Raw genomic sequence first — 12,193 nt, 5'->3', positions numbered from 1 at the left:
AAATAAAGTGCACAACAAATGGAATGTGCTTGAATCATCCCGAAACCATTCCCCTCTGCCCCCCTGCCTGTTCCTTGGAAAAACTGTCTTCCATGAAACTTGTCCCTGGTGCCAAGAAGGTTGCCGACCACTGCCTTCCAGCAGCTGCTACCTAGCCTGAGCCCTTGGTAATAAACTGCTCCTAATCATGCCCAAGCTGCCAGGTTTTTCCTGGAAGTCTGCAGGATCCCACAGTGCAAAATTATTATTATTATTATTATTATTATTATTATTATTATTGAGAGAGAGTCTTGCTCTATCACCCAGGCTAAAGTACAGTGGCACAACCATAGCTCACTGCAGCTTCAAACTCTTCGGCTCAAGCAATCTTCCTGTATCAGCCTCCTGAGCAGCTGGGATTACAGGCATAGTCCACCATTCCCAGCTAATTTTTATTTTTAAAAATTTTTTGTAGAGACAAGGTCTTGTTATGTTGCCCAGTCTGGTCTCCAACTCCTGGGCTCAAGGGATTCTTCCTGTCTCAGCCTCTCAAAGCACTGGGATTACAGGAGTGAGCCACTGTACCCGGTCGAAGAGCACATTTAAACACACAGAAAAAATGATAGGCTCTTAATCCTTCCAGGAAATGAGGAATGGTTTGAGTTTTTCTGAATTACAAAACCCAAGACGATTCATTACATGAGTCCTGTCCTGAGAACTCATGAAAAAAAATCCCAGGCCTGGGCCTTCCAGTTATGACCGGCAGCTTCCCAGGTCCTGGGCTGTGGCCCTGGGGTTGTGGGTGCTTTTCGTATGTACCAAGGTCAGGAATATTAAAACTTCATATACTTAAAGTGTAGGAGTCTCCTGTTTTTCAAGGAGTTAAAAAGGAACTGGAAGATTTTCTTTTCTCTGCCTGTTGTCTCTTCTCCCTGACAAATTTCAGGATATCGGCCGGGTGCAGTGGCTCACGCCTGTAATTCCAGCACTTTGGGAGGCCGAGGCGGGTGGATCACATGAGGCTAAGGGTTCAAGACCAGTTTGGCCAACATGGTGAAACCCCGTTTCTACTAAAAATACAAAAATTAGGCAGGCGTGCTGGTACGCGCCTGTAATCCCAGCTACTCGGAAAGCTGAGACACGAGAATTGCTTGAATCTGGGAGATGGAGGCTGTAGTGAGCCGAGATCATGCCAGTGCACTCCAGCTTGGGTGACAGAGCAAGACTCTGCCTCAAAAAAAAAAAAAAAAAAAAAAAAAGAAATCAGCATATCATTCATTCCCTGTTTCCAGGAGGAGTGAAATGTAGAATGCTGTATGTGTAATAGTAACTGTTGTGAGGGTCCCAGACAGGAGGCAAAAGACTAGAAAAGACTGGGTATTACTTGAATGATGTTTTGTGACGGCCCCACTGGGGAAGCAGAAATGCAACAAGTGTAGGCTGGTGAAAGGAGGGGGCTGAGGCCCATGACAAACAGTGAGAAAACCCATCCCATCACCGGAGACCTAAGGGAATTCGTCCTTTCGATAACATGCCAATTCCTCTGACCTTGATCCTGGAATTTCTTGGAACAAAGGGCACCAAGTCATATATCAAGGCCCCACTTGGCAATGATCAAGGCCTACTTTGAGCTCCGAGCTCTTACAGCTCTGTTGAATACAGGAAAGACACTCATCTACCCACTCACAGGTGTCAGCGGCCCTGCCTTTGGCTGTGTCAATCCCCACAAAACGACAAACAGGGGAAGATGTAGTCAGAGAAGGCGATAGAGTTCTCAGGAAATGGAGTCCAGAAGTTGTAGAATTTGGACTGTGGGTATGGCAGGAGTGGGGGGCGGGGGAGGCGTTACAGATGAAGGCAGGGAGAGGCACAAACAGGGGGGGTGAACAGCAGAGGAAGAGGCAGACAAGTAGGGCACATGTGACCTTCACAAAGTAAAACTTCAAAGACTCACTGACGGAATAGCTGGGTCTTGGGGAGCTGTGGAGCGCTTAATTGGGCAGAGCTGAGCCTCATTGCAAGAAAACGGAACAGCATGATGAGAGGTTTGCTGTGAAATGCGGGGCACTAGACAGGCCTCGCTAGGAGCCCACACTGCCACTCATTGGCTATGTGATTTGGGGCATGATCACCCCGGTTTTGATCCAACAAGCAAAAGCATCATGTGATGTGTGTGTATGTGTTTGTGTGTGTGTGTTGTTATATTATAGAGATTTGACCTCACATAAACATGACAGATGTGTGCACAGTCCAGGACAGGCAATTTCCCCCTGTCCAGTGCTGGAGCCTGAAGTCCTCAGGGCAGAAGGCCGGGAAGAGAAGGTGGACAAGAGGTGGAGGAAGCAGGGACAAGCTGAAATCTAAGGTTCAGCTGCTACCCCCCTCAGTTGCTCTCTATCTCCACACCTTCAACTTACACGACCACACGAGATCCACCAGGAGCTGGAGAAGCCTGGAGCCTGTCTGTATCCCCGCCATCTAGGACGTCAGCAGAGAAGCCACAGGTCATGAGCTGCAAAGATGGATGCCTTGTGCCCTGCCCCAGCCTCCCAAGGGTAAAGGAATATGGCTGCACCTTTCCTTCCATCTTCCAAGTCTTGCACATTGCTAGGGTTTGAAGGTGTCCCCAAATTCCACGTGCTGGAAATTTAATTCCCAATATGGCAGTATGGAAGAATGAGGCCTTTCAGAGGTGATTGGTTATGGTGATCCTGCCCTCATGGATGAGTGGACTCATTCACGGACTAATGGGTTCAGGGACCAATGAGTTATCATGGGAGTGGGACTGGGGGCTTTATAAAAGAGGGGATGGGCGCGGTGGCTCACTCCTGTAATCCCAACACTTTGGGAGACTGAGGCAGGTGGATCACTTGAGGTCAGTAGTTCAAGACCAGGGCAACATGGTGAAACACCATCTCTACTAAAAATACAAAAATTAGCCTGGTGTGGTGGCAGGCACCTGTAATCCCAGCTACTTGGGAGGCTGAGGCAGGAGAATTGCTTGAACCTGGGAGGCAGAGGTTGCAGTGAGCCAAGCTCGCACCATTGCACTCCAGCCTGGGCAACAGAGTGATACTCCATCTCAAAAGAAAAAAAAAGAGGAAGACCGATCTGAGTACCTTAGCACCCTCAGCCCCCTTGCCATGTGATGCCCTGCCCACCTTAGGACTCTGCAAAGAATCTCCATCAGCAAGAAGGCCCTCACCAGTTGCAGTCCCTCAGCCTCCCAAACTGTAAGAAATAAATGCCTTTTCTTTATCAATGACCCAGCTTCAGATACTCAGTTATAAGCAACAGAAAATGGACTAAGACACACACAAACATCCTTCCCTGCCCATGTTACCTCAGAACTTTTCAGGAAGGGGAATTCTAGGAAATGCAGTTACAGTTTAGCAGACCTACTGCAGTGCAAACCCACCACAGGCCAAGTCACTGAACTCTGCTCGTGTCCCCATGGGACAGCCATTGCTTGCCTAACTGGGAGGTCTGGGTGTTATAATACCTAGAGAAGCACCACTGGCTGGCAAAAAATGTTGGCTTCTTTCTGCCATCCCCCGCCCACTCTCCTGAGGGAGGTGAGAGGAGCCCCTCTAGACTATTAGAAATGCTTCAGGAAGGTCAACTGATTAGAAGGTAAGGAATTAATGGAAAGGGATGGTGCAGATGCAGGGTTTGTAGGGCTGAAGTGTATATAATATATGGAGCCCCGTTTATAAACAAATACACAACTTACTATAAAATTAGGCACCAAAGTATTGCTTCCCCCCGCCACCCCCCGCCCGGAGATGGAGCCTTACTCTGCCACCCAAGCTGGAGCACAGTGGCGCTATCTCAGCTCACTGCAACCTCCATCTCCCCGGTTCAAGCAATTCTCATGCCTCAGCCTCCCAAGTAGCTGGGATTACAGGCACCTGCCACTATGCCTGGCTAATTTTTGTATTTTTAGTAGAGATGGGGTTTTACCATGTTGGCCAGGCTGGTCTTGAACTCCTGACCTCAGGTGATCCACCCGCCTCGGCCTCCCAAAGTGCTGGAATTACCGATGTGAGCCACCACATCTGGCCAAAAGTATTTCTTTAGAATGAGAAAACAAGTTACATTTTTTTTTTTTTTTTTGGAGACAGAGTCTTGCTCTGTGGCTCAGGCTAGAGTGCAGTGGCATGATCTCAGCTCACTGTAACCTCCACCTCCCTCCTGTCTCAGCTTCCCAAGTAGCTGGGATTACAGGCACATGCCACCACACCTGGCTATTTTTTGTATTTTTAGTAGAGACGGGTTTCACCATGTTGGCCAGGCTGATCTTGAACTCCCGACCTCAGGTGATCCACCTGGCTCAGCCTCTCAAAGCGTTGGGATTACAGGCATGAGCCACCGCACCCAGCCATCAAAGACGTAACCTTGAAGCAAACTGCAGAAGCCTTTTTCCTTAAAATGGGCTCCACGTCCCTCCCTTCTTCACAGTATAAACTCCCTTCACATTTATCTAACTGTATGCTCGTGTCTAGTTATGTGCCTTCTTAGAGGTTCCAGACGCTAATCTTGAGACAGACAGACCAAGCCTGGAGATCCTGCTGCAAAATACCAGATATGACTTCAAAGCGTCTAATTAAGAATCCAGCCATTGTTGAGATGATGCCAGCCCACGCTTCCAGTAGACTAGGACCCAAGACAGCCACTGGAACAAGACAAACAGACATTGTACTTAGCATAATCCTTGCTTGACTTCCACATCGTTTTCCCTTTATAAACCCTTGTCTTTCCCACTCCCTATACCCCACAATTCAAGGTGATTGCTTTGGGGATACGAATCCAACCACTTCCCCTTGCTAGCTTGGGAAATAAAGTCACTTTCCACCACATCTCGCTCTTGTTAATTAGACTCTGCAAGCAGCCAGCGACCGAACCAGCATTCGGTTACATCCCCTGAGGCAGATGACACTTGCGAGATCCCATAACCGATTTCTTCTTAGTATGTTGGCATCTTTCCCCCAGTCGTTTTCTTTTAATTTTATTTATTTGTTTGAAAATGGAATCCTTCTTGCAATCATGTCATTTTCAGTGCTTTTTTTTTTTTTTTTTTTGAGACGGAGTCTCGGTCTGTCACCCAGGCTGGGGTGCAGTGGCGCCCTCTCCGCTCACTGCAACCTCCACCTCCCGGGTTCAAGCGATTCTCCTGCCTCAGCGCTCCGAGTAGCTGGGATTACAGGCGACTGCCACCACGCCCGGCTAATTTTTGTATTTTTAGTAGAGACGGGTTTCAGTAATGTTGGCCAGGCTGGTCTCCAACTCCTGGCCTCATGGGATCCGCCGGCCTCGGCCTCCTAAAGTGCTGGGATTACAGGCTCAGTGAGCCACCACGCCTGGCATCAGTGCATCATTTTTGAAGTGATTCCAAATTATCGCCTGGTTTTTTCATGTAACATATAAATATATCTCTATATCTGGAAATATCCAATGCATAATTCAATTGTCTGCTAAGTATTTCATCACATATTTTTACGAGCGTGGCCAATTTCAAAAGAGTTCACAAGGAGGAAATACAAGAATGTGGGAAGAGCAAAATAAGAGCTCTATGTTGCAAAACCCATTTTTGCTAACATGTCCAGTGGGCTCCTGGGACGACTTATTTTTAAATTCTTGGTCTCCCCGCACCGCGTCCCTCCTTTGCTGCGCTAGCTTATGACGCATCTGGGAAGAACAGGGCAGATTTAAAACCCTCTCCCAACAGGCGTCAGACTGGACGTGGTGCAGGCTCGGGCTGGGGAGCGGGCCTGCGGCTGCCCAGCTGCTAAAGGACTTCCTCCTCGTGCACCGCGGCCGGCTCCTGGGCAAACCCCATGCCGTTTCGAAATGCTGGAAGTTTCTGTCTCTCTCCCCCCCTGCTCGGAGCCCATTCGCCCCCAGAGCCCCACCCCCTCCTTCACTGGGCCCTTTCTAACTCCTTCCCCTTAAAACCCTTTTCAAAAGGGGGTTGACGGGGGGCGGAGGTTGCAGTAGCCGAGATCGCGCCACAGCACTCCAACCTGGTGACTCCGTCTCAAAAAAAAAAAAAATGGGCGGGGGGCGGGGGGGAGTTGAAAGCTTAATATGTATTTTGGGGGCTATTAAAGCAAACATTTCGACTAAAGGGGCGAATCCTCGAATTGTGCGATCAAGCACCCAAGAGGAGAGTGAGGTGGGGTCAAGAGGGGTGGGGGCTCCCCAGGGAACGCCCGGGGGCCTGGGCCGAGGTCTTGCGGCGCCCTTCTGGAAGGATCGCGGCCCCCGAAGGTGGGCGTCCCGCGGGGCTCCAGTCTCCAGGACGTTCCGGGAGGCTACGCGCTCCGGTAGGCCGGCTGCGTGGGGTCCCAGCGCTGCCGCCGCAGAGGCCCCCCGGGCCGCGGTTCCCGGAGCGGGAAAGTCCCGCGTGGGGGCGGGGCGGGACGGGGCGGGGGCGGGGCGGGGCGCTGGCGGCCGAGCAGGGTCCCCTCCGCCTGGACGCCCCGCCGCCGCTCGGGAAGAGGCGGGCCCTGCGCGCCCTGCGCTCGCCATGGCGGTCCCGGCGGCGACGTGAGCGGCTCCGCGGACCCCGAGCGGGGCCCCGGCCGCGACCTGAGCCGCCGCCGAGCGCCCGGGGCCATGCGACCGACGCGGCTGTGGCCGCTGCTGCTGCTGCTCGGAGTCTTCGCCGCCGCCGCCGCCGCCGCCGCGCCCCCATCAGGTCAGCCGGGCCTGGGCCTTCGCTGCGGGACGCGGGCGCAGCCGCAGCATGTGGGGGCTGGGGGACTCCCGGATCGGGGGATGGGGGAAATCTACGGGGTGCTCAGATTGGGTGGGAATCTGTGGTGTGCTCCGGGTGGGTGGGATCTGCGGGGTGCTCAGATCGGGTGGGAAACTGCGGGGTGCCCAGGGCTAGAGAGGCCCGCGGGGAGCCCGCAGCGGGGCTGGGGTGGGCGGCCAGGAGTTCGGGACAGGAGCTGGAAGACGGTAGGGCACCCCTCCTGGCGTCCTGGCCGCTGGGACACCCCTCTCCGGGAGGGAACACTCGCTGCCCCTCCGTGAAGCCGGCACCCTCGGCTGTGCCACCTCCCCCACAGGCGCGCCAGCGCCGGGAAATCCAGCGTGGCCAGTGTCTCCGAATTTCTCAAAATGAACAGCAGCAGCACACTGAATCTGGGGCTTGGACAGGGGCTGCCTCTGCTGGCCACTGGTTCTGCAGCCTGGCCAGACCGCGCTTAGTCCCCGCCTGGAGTGCCTCCCGAAGGCCTGGCTGGAAGCAAGACTCAGTCCCTTTGTAGAACCAGCAGTGGAGCAGGGCCCAGGTCTTGGACAGGTGACCCAGACACAATTCCGACTTTGGCCTAGGGCATATTTGACACTGGGTGTGAAATCCAGACAGTTCCTGCGGTCACAGAGATGGGGCAGCAGCATTCAGGCAGGGCTCAGAACTGTCCGGGTCCCTTCAGTGTTGGGGCCGAAGAAGAAAAGTGTCAACTGAGCCAGACATTCATTCATTCATTTATTTAATTAATTAATTATTGTTTGAGACCGGGTGTGGCTCTGTCGTCCAGGCTGCAGTGCATTGGCAGCATCTCAGCTACTGCAGCCTCCGCCTCCCGTGCTCAAGCGATCCTCCCACCTCAGCCTCCCGAGGAGGTGGGATTATTGGCCACGTCTGGCCAATTTTTGTAATTTTTGTAGAGAGGAGGTCACGCTACGTTGCCCAGGCTGGTCTTGAACTCTTGTACTCCAGCAATCTGCCGCCTCGGCATCTGAAAGCACTGGGATTACAGGCTTGAGGCACCGTGCCCAGCTGAGCCAGGCTTTTAAAACCGGTTCTGTATCCACCCAGAGAGCTTCTTACCTGGCAGCCTCCTTAACCTCTGACACCAATTAACCACGCTTATGAGCCAAACATGAAAACCAAACCAAAAGAAGGCCGGGCATGGTGGCTCACGCCTGTAATCCCAGCACTTTGGGAGGCTGATGCAGGATCATGAGGTCAGGAGTTCGAGACCAGCTTGACCAACATGGTGAAACCCCCCCTCTCTACTAAAAATACTTAGCTGGGCGTGGTAGCGCCTGCCTGTAATCCCAGCTACTCAGGAGGCTGAGGCAGGAGAATCGCTCAAACGCGAGAGGCAGAGGTTGCAGTGAGCCAAGATCTCGCCACCACACTCCTGCCTGGGCAACAGAGCAAGACTGTGTCTCAGAAAAAAAACAAAGAAAAAAGAAAAAGGGGGAAAGACCTTAATGACAAATGTGTGGTTAGAATATTCTTGTGTACGTATCTGCATTTGTTTTGCTGGGTTCTTTCCCTTGGGGAGAGTGATATCATAGGTTGGACAGCCCTTAGACAAGTCTTGAGAACTTAGAAGATTCTTCCCATTCGATAACATTGTGTTGGGGGGTTTGTTTCTTCTACTGGCATTCCTTGCAAAGGCCCATAAGTTCCGTATCGCCTTGATCTGGGGTGCCTTGCATTTGAGGAAATTATTAACTGCTTTTCCATGGCAGTCAGATAGCTGGGTTCAAATCCTGACTCCACTTCCACTCGGCTTCAAGTCTAGAGCAACCTGTGTGTGCCCCCTCCCTAGGCCTCCTAATGAGAGTTGATGCTTGCCCTAGTGTGAGATGAGCAGGCGAGTGACTTCATACCAGAGAGGAGTGACTAGTGGTGATCTGTGGACTCTTTGTAACTTACCTGTAGTGAGTCCAGAGGTTGAAAGATACATTTAGAAACTTTATAGTTTGACGTTGCCACAACATCTAGGTGCCTGTCCATCTTGCTAATGATTAACTTTTATTGTATTCTACAAAAGTTTTGGTCTGTGTGAGACATTGCAAAAAAAAAAAAAAAGAAAAAGGGCCGGGCTTGGTAGCTCACACCTGTAATCCCAGCACTGGGAGGCCGAGGCGGGTGGGTCACCTGAGGTCAGGAGTTCAAGACTAGGCTGATCAACATGATGAAACCCCATCTCTACCGAAAAGACAAACGTTAGCGGGGTGTGGTGGTACACACCTGTGTCCTAGCTACTTGGGAGGCTGAGGCAGGAGAATCACTTAAACTCAGGAGGCAAAGGTGCAATAAGCTGAGATCACACCACTGCACTCCAGCCTGGGCGACAAGAGCAAGACTGCATCTCAAAAAAACCCCAAAAACAAACAAAAGAAAACTGGCTCTGTCGCTCCTTTGAAAAGTAGCAGCAGCTGGGCACGGTGGGTCACACCTGTAATCCCATTGTGTCCAGAATTGGTAGGTTCTTGGGCTCCCTGACTTCAAGAATGAGGCCGCAGACCCTTGCAGTGAGTGTTACAGTTCTTAAAGATGGTGTCTGGAGTTTGTTCCTTCTCATGTTTGGACATGTTTGGAGTTTCTTCCTTCTGGTGGGTTGGTGGTCTCCCTGGCTTTGGGAGTGAAGCTATAGACCTTCGTGGTGAGCGTTACTCTCTTAAGGTGGCACATACTGGAGTAGTTCATTCCTCCCAGCGGGTTCGTGGTCTTGCTGGCGTCAGGAATGAAGCTGCAGACCTTCGGGGTGAGTGTTATAGCTCATGAAGGTGGCATGGACCTAACAAGTGAACAGTAGCAAGAATTATTGCAAAACACAAAAGAACAAGCCTGCCACAGTGTGAAACCGAACCCAAGCGGGTTGCTGCTGCAGATTGGGACAGTCTGCTTTTATTCCCTTATCTGGCCCCACCCACATCCTGCTGATTGGTCCATTTTACAGAGTGCTGATTGGTACGTTTTACAGAGACCTGATTGGTTCGTTTTGACAGGGGGCTGGTTGGTGTGTTTACAATCCCTGAGCTAGACACAGTGCTGATTGGTGCATTTATAATCCTCTAGCTAGACATAAAAGTTCTCCAAGTCCTCTCCAGATTAAGTAGACACAGAGCACTGATTGGTGTATTTACAAACCTTGAGCTAGACACAGGATGCTGATTGGTGTGTTTACAAACCTTGAGCTAGACATAGAGTGCTGATTGGTGTATTTACAATCCTTTAACTAAACATAACGGTTCTCCAAGTCCCCACTAGATTAGCTGCAGAGGACTGATTGCTGTATTTACAAACCTTGAGCTAGACACAGGGTGCTGATTGGTGTGTTCACAATCCTTTAGCTAGAGTGCTAGACAGAAAAGTTCTCCAAGTCCCCACTAAATTAGCTAGATACAGAGCATTGATTGGTGCATTTACAAACCTTGAGCTAGACACAGACTGCTGATTGGTGTATTTACAATCCCTTTAGCTAGACATAAAGGTTCTCCAAGTCTCCTGTAGAACTAGGAGCCCAGCTGGCTTCATCTAGTGGATCCCGCACCAGGGCCACGGGCAGAGCTGCCTGCCAGTCCTGTGCCGTGCACCCCCCCTCCTCAGCCCTTGAGCGGTTGATGGGACGGGGCGCCACAGAGCAGGGTACAGCGCTCTTCCGGGAGGCTCGGCCGGGCAGGAGCCCACGGCGTCGGGGAGGCCCGGGCATGGCAGGCTGCAGGTCCGGAGCCCTGCCTCGCGCGGGGCGAGGCAGCTGAGGCCCGACGAGATTTCCAGCGCAGCGCCAACGGGCTGGCACTGCTGGGGGACCCGGTGCACCCTCCACAGCTGCTGGCCCGGGTGCTAAGCCCCTCACCGCCCGGGGCCGGCAGCGCCAGCGGCTGCTCCAAGTGCGACCCGGCGAGCTCACGCCTAACCGGAACTCGCGCTGGCCCGCGAGCGCCTTGCGCAGCCTCGGTTCCGGCCCGCGCCTCTCCCTCCACACCTCCCGGCAGCAGAGGGAGCCCTCTCCCGCCTCGGCCAGCCCAGAGGGGAGCTCCCACAATGCAGCGGTGGGCTGAAGGGCTCCTCAAGCGCGGCCAGAGTAGGCGCTGAGGCCGAGGAGACGCTGAGAGCAAGCGAGGGCCGCCAGCACCTTTGGGAGGCAGAGGTGGGTGGATCACCTGAGGTCAGAAATTCCACATGAGACCAGCCTGGCCAACATGTTGACAACCCCGTCTTTACTGAAACTACAAAAATTACCCGGGCATGGTAGTCGGCGCCTGTAATTCCAGCTACTTGGGAGGCTGAGGCAGGAGAGTCGCTTGAACCTGGGAGGCGGAGGTTGCAGTGAGCCGAGATCAGGCAACTGCACTGTAGCCTGGGCGGCAGAGCGAGACTCTGTCTCAAAAAAGAAAAAAAGAAAAGAAAAGTAGTCATGCTTTAAACTAATCTCTATTTTGCAACTATTTGAGCATTTTCATATTAAACAGCTTAAAAACAAACCTAATGGATATTTTCAAGAGAAACCCTTTTTTAGTGAAAACACAAAGTGAAAATATTCACAATGATTTTATGGCAAATGGGTGGTAGAAAGGTTTTCACACTTTCCCATAACTTACCAGTGTAATTTTGAAATTGCTTTTATGGTCAGAGAAAAAAAAAGTGTTGGAAACTTTTTTTTTTTTTTTTTTTTTTTTTGAGATAGTATCTCCATCGCTCAGGCTGCAGTGCAGTGGCATGATCACAGCTCACTGCAGCCTCAACCTCTCGGGCTCGAGCCTTCCTCCCACCTCAGCCTTCTGAGTAGCTGGGACTACAGGTGCACGCCATCATACCTGGCTAATTTTTGTATTTTTTGTAGAGATGGGGTTTCACCGTGTTTCCCAGGCAGGTCTTGAACTCCTGGGATCAAGAGATCCACCCGCCTCAGCCTCCCAAAGTGCTAGGATTGTAGATGTGAAGCCCCAGCCTGGCACTGGAAGCAAATTTTTTAAAGGGAGACATAGTATCTATCCCTTAGAGTTGTATAAGGGTAGAATATATAAAATATGGGACCTGAGGCAATTTGTAGCAATGCCCTGTTAAGTAGTGGCCATTTGCTGTAGGTAGAGAAATGTAACCAGCAGCGCAAGTGCAGTAAGTCAACTGACTGTTCAGCTAGTTACCTGAGTGTTGAGGAATTAAGGCTTCTATTTGTAATTGTAGCAGCTGCTGCAGACTTTTTCAGGGGATTGGGTATGTACTGTACCACAGAATTTTTTATCATTATTTGCTGACTTGAACAGCCAAAGCTTCTCATATGCTTAGAGGCCACCGAGAAAGACAGTGTAAGTCCCCAGCAACTTAAAAACCATTGCATATGAATGTCCAGTGGGTACGATCCTGAGTGTTCATAATCTCAGCAAGTGAAAATATCATGTAGTTGGAATGCTTTTGCCACCTTTATAAATGATCATCATAGTAACATTTATTGGT

General features: G+C 51.5%; 1 protein-coding gene across 1 annotated transcript in view; it reads left to right on the top strand.

Annotated features, from left to right (window-relative positions):
* The first annotated feature begins 6,465 nt into the window (after positions 1–6,465).
* Positions 6,466–12,193, top strand: part of IFNGR2 (interferon gamma receptor 2) — a 36,287-nt gene continuing 30,559 nt past the window's right edge. The window contains exon 1 of the mRNA XM_007964595.3: positions 6,466–6,679. Coding sequence (XP_007962786.2) covers positions 6,598–6,679 — 82 coding nt within the window. The 5' untranslated portion in view covers positions 6,466–6,597. The remainder of the gene's footprint in view (positions 6,680–12,193) is intronic.

The sequence above is a fragment of the Chlorocebus sabaeus genome, chromosome 2 (genome assembly GCF_047675955.1).
Source record: "Chlorocebus sabaeus isolate Y175 chromosome 2, mChlSab1.0.hap1, whole genome shotgun sequence".
Taxonomy (NCBI): Eukaryota; Metazoa; Chordata; class Mammalia; order Primates; family Cercopithecidae; genus Chlorocebus; species Chlorocebus sabaeus.
Note: the sequence above shows the minus strand (reverse complement) of the source record. Positions and strands in the feature narration are given on the sequence as shown.